Source organism: Delphinus delphis, chromosome 14 (genome assembly GCF_949987515.2).
Source record: "Delphinus delphis chromosome 14, mDelDel1.2, whole genome shotgun sequence".
Lineage (NCBI taxonomy): Eukaryota > Metazoa > Chordata > Mammalia > Artiodactyla > Delphinidae > Delphinus > Delphinus delphis.
The window spans coordinates 60,079,472-60,099,974 of NC_082696.1; the positions used below are offsets into that span (position 1 = coordinate 60,079,472).

General features: G+C 38.9%; 1 protein-coding gene across 2 annotated transcripts in view; it reads right to left on the minus strand.

Annotated features, from left to right (window-relative positions):
* The window catches only part of KLHL32 (kelch like family member 32), a 231,872-nt gene that overhangs the window by 125,443 nt on the left and 85,926 nt on the right, over positions 1–20,503 (minus strand). For both annotated transcript variants that reach the window (XM_060030213.1, XM_060030212.1), the window contains exon 4: positions 8,187–8,294. In XM_060030213.1, coding sequence (XP_059886196.1) covers positions 8,187–8,294 — 108 coding nt within the window. The remainder of the gene's footprint in view (positions 1–8,186; positions 8,295–20,503) is intronic.

The window sequence follows — 20,503 nt, forward strand, 5'->3', positions numbered from 1 at the left end:
AAATTTGTTTTTTTTTTTTAATTTTAACTTAATTTTTATTTTTTATACAGCAGGTTCTTATTAGTTATCATTTTATACATATTAGTGTATATATGTCAATCCCAATCTCCCAAATCATCCTACCCCTCCTTACCCCCCTTAGTGTCCATAAATTTGTTCTCTACATCTGTCTCTATTTCTGCATTGCAAACAGGTTCATCTGTACCATTTTTCTAAATTCCATATATATGCGTTAATATACAATATTTGTTTTTCTCTTTCTGACTTACTTCACTCTGTATGACAGTCTCTAGGTCCATCCACGTCTCTACAAATGACCCAGTTTCGTTCCTTTTTATAGCTGAGTAATATTCCATTGTACATATGTGCCACAACTTCTTTATCCATTCATCTGTCGATAGGCATTTAGGTTGCTTCCATGACCTGAGTATTGTAAATAGTGCTGCAAAGAACACTGGGGTGCACATGTCTTTTTGGATTATGGTTTCCACTGGGTATATGCCCAGTAGTGGGATTGCTGGGTCATGTGGTAATTCTATTTTTTAGTTGTTTAAGGAACCTCCATACTGTTCTCCATAGTGGCTATATCAATTTACATTCCCACCAACAGTGCAAGAGGGTTCCCTTTTCTCCACAACCTCTCCACCATTTGTTGTTTGTAGATTTTCTGATGATGCCCATTCTAACTGGTGTGAGGTGATACCTCATTGTGGTTTTGATCTGCATTTCCCTAATAATTAGTGATGCTGAGCAGCTTTTCATGTGCCTCTTGGCCATCTGTATGTCTTCTTTGGAGAAATGTCTATTTAGGTCTTCTGCCCATTTTTGGATTGGGTTGTTTTTTTAATTTTTTTTTTTTTTTTTTTTTTTTTTTTTTTTTTTTTTTTTGCGGTACGCGGGCCTCTCACTGTTGTGGCCTCTCCCGTTGCGGAGCACAGGCTCCGGACGCACAGGCTCAGCGGCCATGGCTCACGGGCCCAGCCGCTCCGCGGCATGTGGGATCCTCCCAGACCGGGGCACGAACCCGTGTCCCCTGCATCGGCAGGCGGACCCTCAACCACTGCGCCACCAGGGAAGCCTGTGTTTTTTTAATATTGAGCATCATGAGCTGTATATATATTTTGGAGATTAATCCTTTGTCCACTGATTTGTTTGCAAATATTTTCTCCCATTCTGAGGGCTGTCTTTTCATCTTGCTTCTGGTTTCCTATGCTGTGCAAAAGCTTTTAAGTTTCATTAGGTCCCATTTGTTTATTTTTGGTTTTATTTCCATTACTCTAGGAGGTGGATCAAAAAAGATCTTGCTGTGATTTATGTCGAAGAGTGTTCTTCCTATGTTTTCCTCTAAGAGTTTTATAGTGTCTATCTGGCCTTACATTTAGGTCTTTAATCCATTTTAATCCAGTTTGTTTTTGTGTATGGTGTTAGGGAGTGTTCTAATTTCATTCTTTTACATGTAGCTTTGCAGTTTTCCCACTTACTTATTGTTATTCCCACCACTTATTGAAGAGACGGTCTTTTCTCCATTGTATATCTTTGCCTCCTTTGTCATAAATTAGTTGACCATGGGTGCCTGGGTTTATCTCTGGGCTCTCTATCCTGTTCCAGTGATCTACATTTCTGTTTTTGTGCCCGTACCATATTGTCTTGATTACTGTAGTATAGTCTGAAGTCAGGGAGTCTGATTCCTCCAGCTCCGTTTTTTTTCCCTCAAGATTGCTTTGGCTATTCAGGGTCTTTTGTGTCTCCATACAAATTTTAAGATTGTTTGTTCTAGTTCTGTGGACTGAATCTGTAGATTGCTTTGGGTGGTATAGTCATTTTCACAATATTGATTGTTCCAAGAACATGGTATATCTCTCCATCTGTTTGTGTCATTTTTTATGTCTTTCATCAGTGTCTTATAGTTTTCTGAGTATAGGTGTTTTACCACTTTAGGAGGCTTTATTCCTAGGTATTTTATTCTTTTTGTTGCAATGGTGAATGGGATTGTTTCCTTAATTTCTCTTTCTGATCTTTCATCGTTAGTGTATAGGATGCAAGAGATTTCTGTGCATTAATTTTGTATCCTGCTACTTTACCAAATTCACTGATTAGCTCTAGTAGTTTTCTGGTGGCATCTTTAGGATTATCTATGTATAGTATCATGTCATCTGCAAATAGTGACAGTTTTACTTCTTCTTTTTTGATTTGTATTCCTTTTATTTCTTTTTCTTCTCTGATTGCCATGGCTAGGACTTCCAAAACTATGTTGAATAATAGTGGCGAGAGTGGACATCCTTGTCTTGTTCTGATCTTAGAGGAAATGCTTTCAGTTTTTCACCATTGAGAATAATGTTGGCTGTGGGTTTGTCGTATATGGCCTTTATTATGTTGAGGTAGGTTCCCTCTATGCCCACTTTCTGGAGAGTTTTTATCATAAATCAGTGTTGAATTTTGTCGAAAGCTTTTTCTGCATCTATTGAGATGATCGTATGGTTTTTCTCCTTCAATTTGTTAATATGGTGTATCACATTGATTGATTTGCATACATTGAAGAATCCTTGCATCCCTGAGATAAATCCCACTTGATCATGGTGTATGATAAGAGGCAATTTCTTTTACTTTTCAATTCCCAATTGCATGAGCAGAGTTATACCTAAAAAAAAAAAGTATTTTTCACTTCACAGAGTATCATACTTTTCCAGATTTCCAAAGACTTCAAACTATTAATAGTTACACAAGATATCCTTGTGAAGACTGTACTAAAGCATTCTCTGCATCAGAGGAAGGTAATTAGGATGTGTGTCCCCACAGAGATGGATTCTTCCATGATGTTAAGGAACCGAGGGCTGGAGTTATTGGATATGAAGAGAAAAGCAGGGGAACAACAGATACCAAAGAATCCTTTTTATCTGTCCAGATATGATGTAGCTGGTTCTTGTCAGCTGGCTGACAAGATTTGCAGTACCTGGAGGGGTACTCCTGGGAAATTTCAAAGGAGACTACAAATCTCACTATCGTTTAGTGCATAGTTTCTCTCTTTACTGCGTTTCTGGAATCTCTCCATCAGACTGCAAGGGACAAAACAGATGGAGAGTTCTCAGGAAAGTAAGAGGAAGCTAGCTGGCTTGAACCCCTTGCTCTACTATATGAAGGCATATAGCACAGTACTTGGCATACAGCCTATCTTCCCCGACATCATGGCAACCAGAGCGCTGAAACAGTGAACTTCATTGTGGTTCTCAGTCCTATTTGCTTTCATTTTGGGTCCTTAGCTACTCAAATTCCTAGAGGTATATCCAAGACCTTTGGGATTGCATGTGTCCTTCCACCTTTTGAGAAGGGTTCTTCTCTCTATGAAAGGGTCTTGGTGTTAAGTGCTCCTCACTCTGGCTGGTTTTCTCAGCAACCCTTGTTGCTCCTGGGTGGCCAACCTCTTGTCCAGTTTGGACAGGGATTCCTCCCCTCAGGCAACATCTCCATTAGAATCCTTTTTCCCCCTTCTTTTTCATGTCTCTTCTACTCAGGACTGGTCTGAAGCACGAATGAATTCCTGGCCAGAGGTGGAAAGCAAGGAGATTGGGGAGGCCATGGTAACAGGGTCCTCTTGCTCACCAGAGTAAGTGAGAGTTGGTTTTCTTAGGTTCACTTTGTCCTTTTCTCCCTAAGGCAGATCTGCCCAGTGACAGTTTACATCATACCCTCTGCTTTGAACCCAGCTCCCAGAGCCAGCCCAGAACAGGGCCTGCAAAGAAGCCTGGCTCCTCTGCCCTCCATGGCCAGTTCCGCTGCACATGGCTGTGCAAGGTCGCCCACGAGGGCTGCAATGCATGTGGGGCTCTGCTCAGGCTGTACCCCAAGCAGTGTGTGCCCACGGGAAGCGCATGCCTCTAATTAGTGCGAAGGCAGAATGTGTGTGTTCCTTGATAAGAAAAGTGTATGTATTTTCAGAGGATGTATTAGCATTAGGAGGAAAATTTGATTTTTCTTTAAAATTTCCTGGATGGAATCTGTGACCAATTTTAAGAAGGCTATGCTTTAGAACAATGTGTAGGAGGAACACACACACACACCTTGTTACACAGTGGCACTCATTCATCACACCTACTCTATACTTCCAATTTCTTTCCCAAAGCAGCAATCATTTTCAGACACTTAAAATACTTGACATTTTATACTATGCTTACTACAACAGACTAAAGGTATAATCAACTGTCAGTAGAAATATCTATAGGTAGATAAATACAATGTTAACTCTGATTTTTACAAATCTACATATATATCAAGGCTAAAGACCATATATCAGCAAATGTCCGCAATAGTAAATAACAATTAAGAAATTGAAGAACTACACTTTTATCCATGTTTCCATATTCTAAACTCTTTGCTTAATGTTAATTTCATTTTCAGAGTAAGAGAAAGCTTTTTTGCATTTCCCAAGTATACCACAATTCTACTTTTTGCCATCATCTATGTTCACGTCTCAAAGGGAAAACAGATTTATTATAGTCATTTTGGCGTTTAAGAAACCAAACTGCCATGGATGTCGTCCAAGAAAGACTGTATCAACTTCCACTCTGCAGCAAAGAATAACCACATACAGAGTACAAGTGTAGCAACTCGAAGCCTTCGTGAACTGAGTGTTGGAAGAGCACCCAGGTTGAGAGAACCATCAAAAAGAGTTCACTCTTGGGCTTCGCTGGTGGCGCAGTGGTTGAGAGTCCACCTGCCGATGCAGGGGACACGGGTTCGTGCCCCCGTCCGGGAAGATCCCACATGCCGCGGAGCGGCTGGGCCCGTGAGCCATGGCCGCTGAGCCTGCGCGTCCGGAGCCTGTGCTCCGCAACGGGAGAGGCCACAGCAGTGAGAGGCCCACGTACCGCAAAAAAAAAAAAAAAAAAAGAGTTCACTCTCTAAAATGTCCAAACAATTCCCTGCCTCCTTCAATAAAGTATAACAAATATGACTTAACCCTTTCTTAATGACATAGAACATTAAGAAGGGGTTAAGAATGAACAATGGATTTGAAATTAAGAGGACTGGGTTTGACTCACTGGGTCGACATGCCCTGGGACACTGATCTTGGTCATTCACTGCACCTTCCGGCGCTTGTCATCTTTAAGAGAGGATCACCCAATTCCTCAGAGCTGTCTAGAAGATTAGGCTACACAGCACACGTGAAGTGCCTAGGGCAGTGCCCCGGTTCTTGCAGAGGGTGCTCCATGAAATGCCAGCCCACTTCTTTACCCCTCTGTGCACGATCTGAACAGATGAGTTGCTGCTGTATGTGCTGCAGGGCTGTCACCCCTGTGTGGAGGCACATGTCAAGAGTGGGTCACTGGGCAGAATAAATGCAACTCTACGTCTTGCCCTAGAGTTTTTTTTTAAGCACTTACATTGGATACATGTGTGAGTGTGTGTGTGTGTGTGTGTGCGCGTGTGTGTGTGTGTATAAAAATGTATTCTTATTTGGTTTCCTTTTTCTCATAAAAGTGAAATATGAGCATATGACTCCCAGACAATAGGATATGGCTGTCTTTCTGCAAACTTCTTCCTTCTTCCCAAGCCGTCTCCTTACCCTTCAGAAAGTCAGCTCCCCTAATGCCGTTATGCTATCTTCAGCTCACGTTTCATAGATCCTCTGTGCCACAGATACTTCATATACATATACATATGTGTGTGTGTGTGTGTGTATATATATATATATATATATATCATTAAGAGCAACTTTATTCATAATCACCAAAAACTGGAAGCAACCAAGATGCCCTTCATATATCCACACAATAGAAGGTACTCAGCAATAAAAATGATCTATCAAGTCACAAAAGACATGGAGGAAGCTTAAATGCATATTGCTAAGTAAAAGAAGCCAGAAAAAGTCTACATACTACATGATTCCAAGTATATGACATTTTGAAAAGGCAAAACTATAGAGACAGTAAAAAGATCAGTTAGCAGTTGTCAAGGGGAGAGGGGGAGAGATGAACAGGTGAGGCAAAGGAGACTTTCAGGGAGAGGAAACATATATATAAATTTATTTTTATATATATATATATGTTTACATATACAGACGTTTATACATATATACATGTAAACTTAGCCATTGTGAAAGAAACCACAGAACAATCAAGGCCAACAATAAGGCAGCCACTTATATCTGAGTGTGTGTTTTACCTCAGCATTCACAGCAATTTCTGTGCTCTTTTGTTTACCAGTGATTTAAACACGCTTTGCAGTCTATAGCCTCTAAGCTTAAACCATTTCATTGTTAATGCATCTAAGTATAGAAACTACTTATTTGGGTAGCTTTATCAAAAAACAACATTTACTATTGCATCCCCATTGCACACCAGTGAAGTGTGAGCTATGGGTTATCAATCGTACTTTAGAGATGGGCAAATGCAGGTATAGCTGTAATTCAGGTGTGAAGAAAGAAATATACACAAGACACAATTTATAGCTGATGTCTTTCTTTACATCTGTAAGCCAAAAAGCATACAACACATTATTCACTCACCTCACTAGGAATATGTTCTGGCAACTCTGTGAACAATAACTGTCTGTGTTAATTTCCTAAGGCATGATATTTGGTTGGGCTGACCCTCAATTTGTGATCCCTCTCCCTTCTATTTTCCTTTGTACCTGCTACTTGACGGATGACTTTTTCCTTTCTATCACTATTTTCATTTCAGCTGCCAGCATTGCCTCAGTTATCCTATAAAACATATCTCAAACTCTACCAGCTATAGAAAAGAGAATGGATAATATCATACACTTTAATAAGCCTCTAAAGAAAAAAATTTAGTAAAAAGGTGAACTCCCAACATTCTTCAAGACCCAAATACCACGTTCTCTGTAAAGATTTGCACTGATCGCCCCAGTTAACCACACCCTCCTTTTTGCTCCCACTATGTCTTATACTCTGCTTCTATTATACCTCCCATCACAGTGAGGACATGGAATTATGTATATAACTCTCTCCCACCAGGATGTGAGCCTGCCAAGAGAAGAAACCCTTATTTTAGCCCAGCAGACACTGAACATAAGTTGGATGAAATGGAATTGAAGAACAAAACTCTGTAAAAGAAGATAAACCTCTAGTCGGTATCTGGTTTGATGTAGTTGAGTAGTTCTCAAATGAAAACAGCGGGTGAGGAGGGTGGGCAAAATGGGTGATGGGTGAAGTTATTTATATTATAACTGAAAGGTACAAACTTTCGGTTATAAGATAAATAAGTCCTGGGAATGTAATGTATAGCGTGGCAACTATAGTTAACAATACTGTATTGTATTTTTGAAAGGCACTAAGACAGTAGATTTTAAAAGTCCTCATGACACAGAAAATTTGTAACTATATGTGGTGATGGATGTTAACTTATTATAGCAATCATTTTGCAATATATACATATTTCAAATCACTGTGTTGTACCTAAAACTAATAGAATGTTACATGTCAATCATATTTCAGTGAAAAAGTAATTCTAAAAGGAAGGGTTTTGTGTATTCTAGTAATTGTTGCACTAACATGAAATTAGATACGAACCGTGAAGCTTCAGATTTGGATTTATATTGTCTTTATGAAGTTTTGTTTTGATTTGCTATGATAGTCATACACTGACATGGCTTTTGTATTCTACTAGTTGTCACTATTATTCTTTCATTTAAAAAAAGAAAGAAAACGAATGTTCTCTGAAGATTCCTATAAATCCTATAACAATTTTAATGATGAGCAACTTTGGCTTTCAAACCATCACATTCTAATCTATTACTTGAGGCCCTGATCCTGAAATGTATGTCGAGGACAGGGTGTCAAGATGCTAGATGGAGCTCTTTACAGGTTTAGATTGGTTTTTTTTTGGGGGGGGGGGGGGGAGTGTTCTTGTTTTTAAGCCAGTAAAGCCATGATTGAGTCACTGAGCTGCAGTGATGACAATGAGAATTCAAGTTATCTTCCAAACTCTTTCCCACATAATAATTCTTCAGGATATTTTAAAATTACACCAGCAAGCAACTGAGCTAAGATTAAAATATTTAAGATCAAATTATTTTACTTACCTTTCCATTATCTTAGTTGTAACCTTAAGTAGATGTAAAACGTTTTTTAACCTCAAAGTGAGTAACAAGAAAAATAACATGAATAATCTCCTCTGTTTAGGTGCAGTTAAAATGTTAAGCCTCTCAGATGACGTATGGTACCATACCTGTCCTGTGTATGCAAATTCCAGAGCTTGCTTTAAGCCGAGGCTGGTCACACCGTGTAAATTCACCTCGTCGGCACCACTTTCCACCATACAAAGACTGAACATGGCCTGAGGTGGGAGAGAAAGGAAGACAGTTACGCGACTTAAAAAGCAAGAGAACAAGACAAAGTCCTAGAGAAACTAGGAAAGAAAAAAGTTTTACAAGTTAAAGACTGATTTTGGTTTTTGAAATGCTTCTGCAAAACTTCCTTCACACAAGGCCCTGCAAATCACTTTGCTGTCCAAATAGTTACAGTAACACACAGATGGCTCTGCACACCTCACACACAGAGCGGCGCTGAATCCCACAGCTGTTCTCTGGGGTGACTTGTGTTGAGGCTCTCTCCCTGAACTCATTCTCTCGATCCTGGCGTCCCACAGCTAACTTGATATGGGTAGCAGTCCTGAACATTCTTGCCATGAGACATGGAAAGTAGTGCCTTGCCTCCTGACTTCTCTGCCCTTTTTTCTGCCTCACCTCAAGGACGCATCTCATCCTTCTCATCTGCCATAGATCACACCCTCTATTCCAGTGGTTCTCAAAGTGTGGTCCCTGGGTCAGCAACATCAGCATCTCCTGGGAACTCCTTAGAGTACAGATTTATAGAGCTCCAGCCCAGACCTACACAATCAGAAATTCAGAGTGGGACCCAGCAATCTGGGTTGTAATGGGCCATCCGAGAGACTCTGATGCTTACCTGAATTTGAGAACCACTGTCTAAGTTATTCAGTGAAACTCAATTTGCCTCCAAACCAATTCTCAAAATGACCAACTTACTGAAAATCAGTTTGTCAAATGAAAACTTTGAAATTTAAAAAATGCAGGCATTTCCTGGTGGTCCAGTGGTTAGGACTCCACGTTTTCACTGCTGAGGTTACGGGTTAAATCCCTGGTCAGGGAACTAAGATCCTGCAAGCCATGCAGTGTGGCCAAAAATAAATAAATAAAATAAAATGAAATTAAATTAAAAAAATGAAAACTTACCAAGTTAAACAAATGAATGGGCTCCCCCCCCCAAAATAAAGAAACCACACTAATTTGTACACCTTTAACAAGTTTGACTTAACAGGTAATAGAGATAATATTCAATTTTGGGTCACTCATTATGAAATACACTATTTAGAAAAGTGTACATCTATGTAGTGAAGAATTAACCTTACCCAAAGGGAGGTCTGGCCTTTGCCTTTGGTTTCTGGAAGGTAATCTAGGCCTTTGGAATATCCTGCCTGATAGGAGCATCCCTGTTTCCTGGGGCTTTGGCCACTGACAGTCTAACGATATGATTTATGACAGGAGCTTTGGTCCACACCGTAACAGCTGTGACCTAGTGGGAAGCAGCCACATAGCACAGGAAGATCAGCTCGGTGCTTTGTGACCACCTAGAGGGGTGGGATAGGGAGGGTGGGAGGGAGGGAGACGCAAGAGGGAAGAGATATGGGGACATATGTATATGTATAACTGATTCACTTTGTTATAAAGCAGAAACTAACACACCATTGTAAAGCAATTGTACTCCAATAAAGATGTTTAAAAAAAAAAATAGAGGGACAAGAGACTAAAGGTATTAGTCTGACCTCCAAGAGAGGCTGGAGATGAAAGGTCAGCCACATAGGCAGTCTGTGACTGAGCACCAATAAAAACTCTGGACACCAAAAACGAGTGGCAGTCCTCTGTGCTTCCTGTCACAGAGCGTGGTCAGGAGGGGGTAACGCAATGACTCCACAGGCGGAAGAGGGCCATAAGCCCCATATTTGGTTCCCTCTTGGACTCCGCCTTCTGTGTCTCTTCCCTTGGCTATTATGATCTGTATCCTTTCCCTGTAATAAGCCACATCTGTGAGTACACAGCCTTCAGTGAGTAATGTGAGTCTTTCTAGCGCATTACCGAACATGAGAGTAGTTTCAGGAATCTCAAACTTGCAACTGGTGTCAGGAATAAGAGAAGTCTTGAAGGGATTGTCTCTTCCGATTTTGCAGTTTGGCTAACTTCTTAGAAGTAAAACAAAGATCAAAACGAACAAACAAACCAACCCTCACTGTTGTATGTGACAGTATTTAAGTTCATACCAAATCTTTTTAATTTTAAAAAGTCATTTTTTTGTTTTGCAAATGGATTAATATTCATCTTCTAGCAATTTTTTATTCTGATAAATTCATTTTTGATTCTCAAAATTCTTTACATTTTAAATTAATATGTATGGAACAAGTGGTTTTAATTGATGGTCCATTATTCTTTCTGGAGGTCCTCATTTCTATCTCACACAGTAGAGTTGTAAGTTTCATAATGAATAAGATTCTCTTTGATAACTTCTAGTTAACCTTTTAACTGTTAGAAATACACAATTTGAGAAATTTTGTAAAGAATATTTTAAATGCTTATAATTTGAGAAACTAAAAAATAACATTCAAAGTATCCTAAAGACACTGGGAGTATGTAACATGTAACATATGCAATTATATTTGCTATATTAAATAGCAGACATTCAGAATATATTTAATTCAAAAATTCACTTTATCATGAATAAATGAAATCTAACATTCCTTTAGAAGCTGTTAAAGGTGAATGGCCAATATGGTAAATTTGACAACTTGGTTAGTGAGTTGATCTGACTTCCCACTGATGCCACTGGCAGTTAAGGTTAAGAACACTAGACTCGAAGTCACATAATCCTTGGTTTAGTGAAGTACAGTGATTAGAAGCAAACACGTAACCGAACAATTCTGAGTCTGAACACTGCCAAGTGACTAGGAAAAACACATACCTTCTCTGTGATTCAGTTTTCTTATCTGAAAAATGGGGCTAAAGATTGTACCCACTTCATGAACTTTTGGAAGATTATATGATACTACATATAAAGTACTAAATACAGTGCCTGATACATGGCAAGCTCTTAGAAAAATTTATATTTGATGATAACAATGAAATAGAATGAAGTTTCTCTTATGTATTCTCTGGTTAAAAGGATTGACATATCAGAAGTATTGGTTCTGAGTTTTGTTTGTTTTTGCTTTGTTTTGTTTTTTAAATCAAGTATAGATAAAAAATGCTATAGATAAAAATGCTAATAGGAAACTGACTTAATGTTAAGTGGATTCTGCTTATGCATTTGTAGAAGATCTGAAATTTCAAAATTAAAAAGCACAGGTCACAATAAAAAACTTTCAATCTGTCTAATTCTAAATTTGATTCTAGATTTCGTATACCTGCTTTTAAAAGAAACTGAAAGAAACTTCAGCTGTTTTCAGTGTCCATTTTTTATTATATGAGTGTTTCAATTTTTAATATTCCCCACATTAATTTCTTTTTTCAGGTCTTCCAAGTTGTAATTGCACCTGATATGGTAACTAGCTGCTCTCCATCAACCCATATACAGAGCAGGACAGAAATGATTCAAACTGCAAAAAAATTATCTGGGTTAATGAAGTGGAAAAAGTTCCTGAGAGCAAAGGTTAAATAAGAGAACACGCGGCCAAGGGAGTTTTTTGAATCTGCTTTCATAAGGGTCTTTTGGGATTGACATGTACACACTACTATATTTAAAACAGATAACCAACAAGGACCTACTGTACAGCACAGGGAACCCTGATCAATATTCTGTAATAATATAAATGCGAAAATAATTTGAAAAAGAATATATATATGTATAACTGAATCACTTTGCTGTACACCTGAAACTAACACAACATTGTAAATCAACTAAAGTCCAATATAAAATAAATTTTTTTTTAAAAAGCAACTATGGCAAAACTGGCATAGAACAGGTATCTGTCCTCAACCAGAGACTTGTGAACTACTGAACTTGAAACCTGGCTTAGCAGAGTTAGGGAAAGAATATAACCCCTTAAATAATGTACATACATATTTGTACATGTTTGTATAAGCAACAAAGCAACACCAAATTGGTCACTGTGGTTATGTTATAGAGTATGAACTGTAGAGGATAGGAAGAGACCATTTACATATAGTATTACTTGGATCATTACCATGAACATGTGTTACCTGTGTATTTCTAACACCGGTCTTTTGAAACTTTGTTTTATTTTTAATGTTCAGGGTTGTACAGGAAGACACATATGATTCAAATCCTGGTTCTATAACCTACTTTGTCATGTGGGCGACTTACCTTGAACGTGTGACCTTTGGCTAATTTGTTAACTTTTCTGAACCTCAGGCCCTTTACCTGTACATGGGGATCATACCAACCTCACAGGGTTGTCTTGAGGTTTAGATACAATTATGCTTAATGTCAAGAGTAATACCTGGTACACAGAAGGTGTTTAATAAACAGAAATTCTTATTCTAATAATCCAGGCTGATTGTCCTACTCTCCCATGCCTCCCTTTGATCCCAATTGGAATGAGAGCTAAGAAACAAACGCCCGCCCCCCCGCCACCACCCTCTGACCAAATCCATTCCTTTCTAAGACTTTCCTATTGACGATTTTCACTCAAAATTCCTATGTCTGGCTGCAGGACTTCACGTTCACCACATACTCCTACACCCTACTTTAAGGACTGACACCATCAGAGAAACCATCACCCCTATTTCTAAAAACACCTAACTTCCATTCTGATATCATATCATAGAGTCTTAGAAATTTAATGTTACAAATTTAACATATAATTTTTAAAAATCAGAAAAACTGGTTAATTAAAAGATAAAAAGGGAGCTATTAAATCAAGGTCAATGTCTTTTAAGTTTAATAAACTTAGAAGGTACCTCAATTAGGAAATGCCTCATTGGATACCACCAAAGTGAGGAAGAACCCCAGCCATTTGACACAGCAAAACACCAGCTGCCTAGGCTGCCTAAGCTTGTGAAACAATGTCTGGAGACCTGCTAGAGACCATGGGGAAGGACAGAGACTCCTTTGGTAGCAGAAAAGGTGGTAAGACCAAGGGTGCTATCTTTTAGCATCAAACTTACTGAAAAGGTAAACTGTAATATACATGAAAGTGAGTACCATATTTGTCTTCTTCACCATGGAGCCCCTAGACACTAGCACTGCATGCATGCAATAAATACAGGTCAATGAATGAATGAATGAATGAACTGAGAAACTCTTTAAAAATTCAGCTGCAATGTACAAATCCAGCTGTTGTACATTGTCATAAACAAAAATAATTCGACATAAGAAAGAATTTTCTGGATATAAGGTGTTTTAGACACTGGGATTAAAAAGTAATGAAAGTTAAGCAGAAAGAATATCTACCAAATGAGTTCAAATCTAGACATTTAGAAAAAAGTAAGAACATATGGCAATGTCCTCTATTAAGCCACAACATTCTGCCAAGGCATGGGAGGGTTCTGCTTAGAAATAGGAAAACACTGCAGAGACTCCTTGGTTCACACTGTTTTGTCTTTGGGAGAGCCTTGGCCAGGCTGAGATTTACAGTCATCACAGCTTACTTTCGGCTGATAATGTACTGCAACCACCACAAATCTTTCTAATGGAAAACCCAGTTTGTGAGGACGCAATCCCCTTTAAGTGCCTACCACAGAGAGAGTTGTGGATTTATAGCGTCACTCCTCCTGTACTTCATACAGAAATGACACAAGTTGAGTCCGAAAATCACAGTACATGAATTAAGTTTCCTTGGGTCACATGAGTTGTCACGTAGTCATAAGATGAGCTACAACCAATTTTAGGTTGGTATATTAGGCCACAAAACTGACCGATAGCAATTCTACTACAACCTCCAAGGTAAGTAGAAGGACGGATGATAGACTTTGTGAAGCACTTAAAGTTGGTGAAATATGATCTTTTTTACCTGGTAAACTACACATAGCTTTGGAGTTGCACATAGCTTTGGATATGGCAAGATGTACTGTGAATCCGCATTTGATTAGGAACACAAGTGATTTCACAGATGAAATAACTGGATTGTTTGGGGGCACATTCAACCCTTATCTTTTATGAGAGAGATAAGTAAAAGTAAACAAACATGTTTTAGGAAGTTATTGAAAAGAGCAACTTGCAATGATTGTGGCAGATCCAGCCTGATCCCCTATGCCTTTTATATGTTATATAATTAGTGATGTTTACAATGGCCATGAGGCATTACAGAGATATGAGCTAACCTCTGAATTAACAAAGATTACATTTTGCTCAATTTAGTGTTAATGGTGATTATCCTTTATTGCATTTTGGTTATACCTCACATATAAAATAGGTAGTAAGTCTCAGTTAATGAGACTGTTCAATTAACCACAATAGCCCATTTCCCTGACATTAAAGAGAAAAGGGTCCTGACCACAGTTGAACTGGACTATTTACCTTTTTTATCTCACAAATGCAAAAGCAATCCAATCCATTTGAGGTGCTTAATGGCCTGAAAGAGTGGGGATGCTTGATTGAAGGGTATTTTTCCTCTTTACATTTATAGCTGTTTTAATTCTCCCTCAAACAATATAGTAATACTCTCAGAGAATAAAATGTCATGACAAATAAAAACAGTAAGGTTATATTACTATAAATATAATTAGGCATAAAAATTAATATTTCTGAAATACCAGTTTCCCCTCACCTTAACCATATAAAGAAAAATCTACCTTATATGCTAAAAACTGTGAAACATTTTGGTTTCCCCAACATCTTCAAATATGTAGCCTGTTTATTCAAAGAATCTAACTGTATTTCACAGCTTCGCTCTTGGCACAGTTACTTCTTAAATTTAACTGCATAGTGATAATGAGCCCTTCAAAACCAGCATGATTATGGCCTATCCTATTTCTCCTTAGAATTCTCCTCCTCCTAGATGTGGCCATATTTCAAACTACTTAGGTCTTCTGGGGGAGTATGGAATGGAATGGAAAAAGGACACAAATCAAGTTGTTCTTTTCTTAGCTAAAGGGACAGGACATATGATGGCCAGAAACTGTTGCCCAGCATGAAATCAGGTTATCCACGTACAGTATTTATCTTTATCACCTGTTAGGTACTCTGGAAAATGACACCCACACATCTGGCTTTAGTGTTGGGTCACCCTCTCAGATCCCTCATTCCTCTGGTGCTTCCCTTACTTTCTAGTCTATAGTTATATCCCATGGGTACGGGATTTCAATACTTCACTACCCCCCATGTAAAGAAATCCATTATTCAGGGGCTTCCCTGGTGGCGCAGTGGTTGAGAGTCCGCCTGCCGATGCAGGGGATGCGGGTTCGTGCCCCAGTCTGGGAAGATCCCACATGCCGCGGAGTGGCTGGGCCCGTGAGCCATGGCCGCTGGGCCTGTGCGTCCGGAGCCTGTGCTCCGCAACGGGAGAGGCCACAACAGTGAGAGGCCCGCGTATCGAAAAAAAAAAAAAAGAAATCCATTATTTTATCTTTAACTATCTTTCAGATATTTAGGGATAGCACTTTTCCTTTTCCTTATTGAATATACTTGGTGAGCTATTGTTGGATGAACCTTTCCTATGTAGAGACCTTTTGGTCTATCCTCATATGGCAGCCAGTGGCACTATCTTGCCTTTCAAAATCTACTAAGGGCACAATGACTAAGACCAAACATGGATTTCCTGCATTTTGACAACTGTCCTAAGGCAGAATTTGGGGTCCGCGTGAAGGAGTGACCAAGCAGATGTGATACAGATTCTACAGAGTGAAGTAAGTCAGAAAGAGAAAAACAAATATCGTATATTAACGCATATATGTGGAATCTAGAAAAATGGTACAGATGAACTGGTCTGCAAGGAAGAAACAGAGACACAGATGTATATGGACACCAAGGAGGGAAAGCTGGGGGCGAGCTGGTGGAATGAATTGGGAGATTGGGATTGACATATATACACTAATATATATAAAATAGATAACTAATAAGAACTTGCTGGGCTTCCCTGGTGGCGCAGTGGTTGAGAGTCTGCCTGCCGATGCAGGGGACATGGGTTCGTGCCCCGGTCCGGGAAGATCCCACATGGCACAGAGCAATTAGGCCCGTGAGCCATAGCTGCTGAGCCTGCGCGTCTGGAGCCTGTGCTCCGCAACAAGAGAGGCCGCGACAGTGAGAGGCCCGCACACCGCGATGAAGAGTGGCCCCCGCTCGCTGCAACTAGAGAAAGCCCTCGCACAGAAATGAAGACCCAACACAGCCAAAAAAAATAAAATAAAATAAATTAATTAATTTTAAAAAAAAAAGAATGTCAAGGCAACCCAATCAAAAATTGGGCAGAAGACATGAATAGACATTTCTCCAAAGAAGCCATACAGATGCAAATTAAAACAACGAGCTATCCCCTCCCACCTACCAGAATGGCTATCAACGAAAAGTCTACAAACAACAAATGTTGGTGAGGATATGGAGAAAAGGGAACCCTTGTACACTGTTGATGAGAATGTAAACTGGTGCAGACACTATGGAAAACAGTATGGAGTTTCCTCAAAAAACTAAAAATAGAACTACCACATGTTCCAGGAATTCCATTCCTGGATATATATCTGGAAAAAATGAAAACACTAATTCGAAAAGATATATGCACCCCAATGTTCACAGCAGCACTAGGTACAATAGTCAAGACATGGAAGCAACCCAAGTGCCCATCAACAGACAACTGGATTAAGAAGATGTGGTATATATATACAGTGCAATATTACTCAGCCATTGAAAAGAATGAAATACTGCCATTTGTAGCAACACGGATGAACCTAAAGAGTATTATGCTTAGTGAAATAAGTCAGTCAGAGAAAGAAAAATACTGTATGATATCACTTATATGTGGAATCTAAAAAATAATACAAATGAATGTATATGTAAAACAGACTCACAGATATAGAAAACAAACTAGTGGTTACCAAAGGGGAGAGAGATGGGGAAAGAGACAAATTAGGGGTATGGGATTAACAGATACAAACTGCTATATATAAAATAGATAAGCAACTATACTGTATAGCACTGGGAATTATAGCCATTATCTTGTAGTAACCTATAATGGAGAATAATCTGCAAAAATACTGTATCACTATGCTGTATATCTTAAAATTTTAACCGCAAATTTCAACAGTTCCTCTTTCATTTTTAATGTCCTCCCTTAATATCTTTTTCTTCAACATGCTAACATAAACACAGGCACCCAGTCCAGCTGTGCCATCTCTTTTCAGTCTTTCATTTTATTCATCACTTTGGTTTGACAGCTGCGAGTCAGGCAATACACATTGGAGCCACTCGCCCCCTGTTAGGCATTCACACACAGGAGGGCAAGAGGCCCGGCTAACACATGGTTTCCTCTAACTCCATTAGTTGCTAAGCAACCACTTCACTTGAACCTTCCTGATCCAAGGCAGAACAGGACAGTTTAATATGAAGTGTTCAGGTCATCCCATTGCTCACGTTTACCCCTTCTGCAAACATATCTGATGCTCTGTCCATGCAGGCTACATGAAAAGTCTCTACATCTTACAAAATGGGGAAAAAAAGAGTTTAAGAATAATCCACAAGAGCTGAAATACCTTTCAAAAGTAAACAGATGAAGAACTTCTTTTAATCCTATGAAAATGTATATATATGCATAAATATATAATTTTTAAAGTGATATGAATGATTTGATATGAAAATCTCTCATATGACTTTAGAGTCACATCTCTCTAAATGAGAAGAATACTGGTAATTCAACCCTTCAGGAATCCAGGCATGCAAGCCCCAAACCCAATCAACATCAGATGAGCTAATTAAAAGCAACTGATTCAGCAAGCAGCTGGATCATCCCAGAGTGGACAACTCATTTTGAATCCGTTTTTTTGTTTTTTGTTTTTTGTTTTTTTTGCGGTACGCGGGCCTCTCACTGTTGTGGCCTCTCCCGTTGCGGGCAACAGGCTCTGGACGCGCAGGCTCAGCAGCCATGACTCATGGGCCCAGCCGCTCCGCGGCAATGTGGGATCTTCCCGGACCGGGGCACGAATCCGCATCCCCTGCATCGGCAGGCGGACTCTCAACCACTGCGCCACCAGGGAAGCCCTGAATCAGTTTTTTATAACAATGATAAACAGAAGCAGGGCATATCTATATATTCCAATAATTTTTTACAATGATTCATCAGATTCACATGATTAACCACTTTGTCCCTCTTTTATAAAACATCCGTCTTTGCTCAATACTCAATCTCCAAAGGTTTAAAATTTTCATCAGCTTCATTATCCTTCAAACATGTGTTCTTGTTCTTTCCGAGGAAGCTAAGGTTGACTGTATTACTGTGATTAAATAAGCATTAGTGAAATTGTGATTTTAAATAAAGCAGCATGAAAGTCATAATTTAAAAGTCAAAAGTCATAATTTAAAATTTAAAAGCATAAAAAAAATATGGCAGAAAAAGCGAAAAAAATCTTTCAATACAAACTTAACTACATATAAAGAGCTTAGCACAATGACTGCAGAGAGTAAATCACAAAAAATTAGCTATTATTATTACAAGAATTTATCTAGCTTCGTAGTATTTATATTCAGTAGAAGTGAACCAGTTTAAATAAAGGAATAAAATGCAGATCAGAGTTCACCATTCTCCATTCACTATAATGAACACAGTGCACTAACAGCACAATAATGAAATTAATAGTTACCTAATCTGAAACGTTAATGATTTCTCTGGCATTGATGCAAATCATTTTAAAAGAGGATGTGACAAAGATTGTTTAGAGGCTCTCAGTTTTCTATTTAAAAAGGAAATAACATTTGATCACTACCACTATTAACTGGTACTTCGCCTTGAATTGACAAAGGGAATACTGTTTATAATGAACGTGTTCAGTTTCAAAAGGAAATTATGAATCCATTTTCATTTAAAAAACAAAACAAAACCCCACACACATACTCCTATCCCACAGTATATCTAAAAGCAGCCTTCTCCTAGTTATTCAACAACTACAGCTTCTATAACAGACAGATGTGTAGCTGTTCATTGTCAGCCAGGCAATTAATGCTTATCGAACATCCACCGGGTGTGAGGCTCCCTAACACACTGTCTATAAAATGTCAGATTGACTGCTTAATTTGGCTTTGCTGAATGTCAAGCCCATCGTTAATGATGCTATGTTTTTCTGGCTAAATTTAAAAGCTAGTTCATGAGGCCTCTTCTTGGCTGATATTAACTAAATGACTAATCAGCAGATACAGGTTGCAGAATGCCAACATCTACTCACAGACAACACATGATTATCACTGAGGTGAGAAACTGAACACATTTTCAACTGTGGGTAATTTTTGTCTATTTCTATGGTTCCTTGGAACTATGTTTGTTTGTAGATTGTTTTTAAAGTCACAACTGCCTTAAGAAAAGAAAAATCTATTGCAGCACTTTAGGTGCCTCTTCTGAACCAGATTCTGGTATTTTTGGAGTCAGAAGTTGAAGAGAAGCAACCAAACACTACCACATTAAGTCCCAACTAATTAGCCAAGGACCCTAAAACTTATGAGTACCTAGCTGTCCAGTTTTCCTGGGCTCTTAATTCCCTATTGGCTTCAGGTGATACTGCATATGTTAGACTAGGCCAGTTGGATCCAAGAAAACAGCAAGATATCTGTTGGGCCACAAGTCTTTTGGATTCAGCATTTAAGTTTCCTTTCCAGCAGTACATATCCACTAAGAATCTAAGAAGTTCTATGTTGGGGAATTGGTATAACCATCACTCTCCTAGTTTTTAACTCAACTTCAGCATCAGCAACGTCATATTCTCAAGTGTGAGAAGAAAACAGAGTCAGTGCCCTAGTGTCTCTGAGCCGTCCTTCTGCTCCCCACCTTCACACCAGCTATTATACAGAAGATCTGTATGGATAATAACAAAAATATTATTCAGTCTTCATGAAAATCACTTTTACTTGTGAAAGTTGAAACAGGTATCACTGCTCAGTTCTGTATTTACAACTGTACCTGTGGACCCAGGTAACCTTGTCACAGCTGAATAAATCCCAGAGGTGAAAAAGCTTTTGCTGACTGGACCTATGACTCCAAAAGTTTAAAAAAACTAAATGGTGGCTTTTTGTCTTTACAATTTTATAGCTGCATAAGTACTACATAAATATAGTCTTCTTTAAAAATAAGGTTAAAGTCTTACTTCCTAAGAAAGTAATATTTGAGCAAAGATCTGGAAGGGGTAAGGGAGCAAGTTATGTACTATCTAGGAGAAGAGTAATGCAGGCAGAGGGAACAGCTGTGCAAAGGCCCTGAGGTGACAGCATGCCAGGCATGTCTGAGAAACAGCAAAGAGGCCAGTGTGATGGGAGTGGAGAGAGAAAGGGCAAGAGTCATAGGAAGGAGGCCTAATGAGGTAGAATCATGTAGACCAAAAGACATTG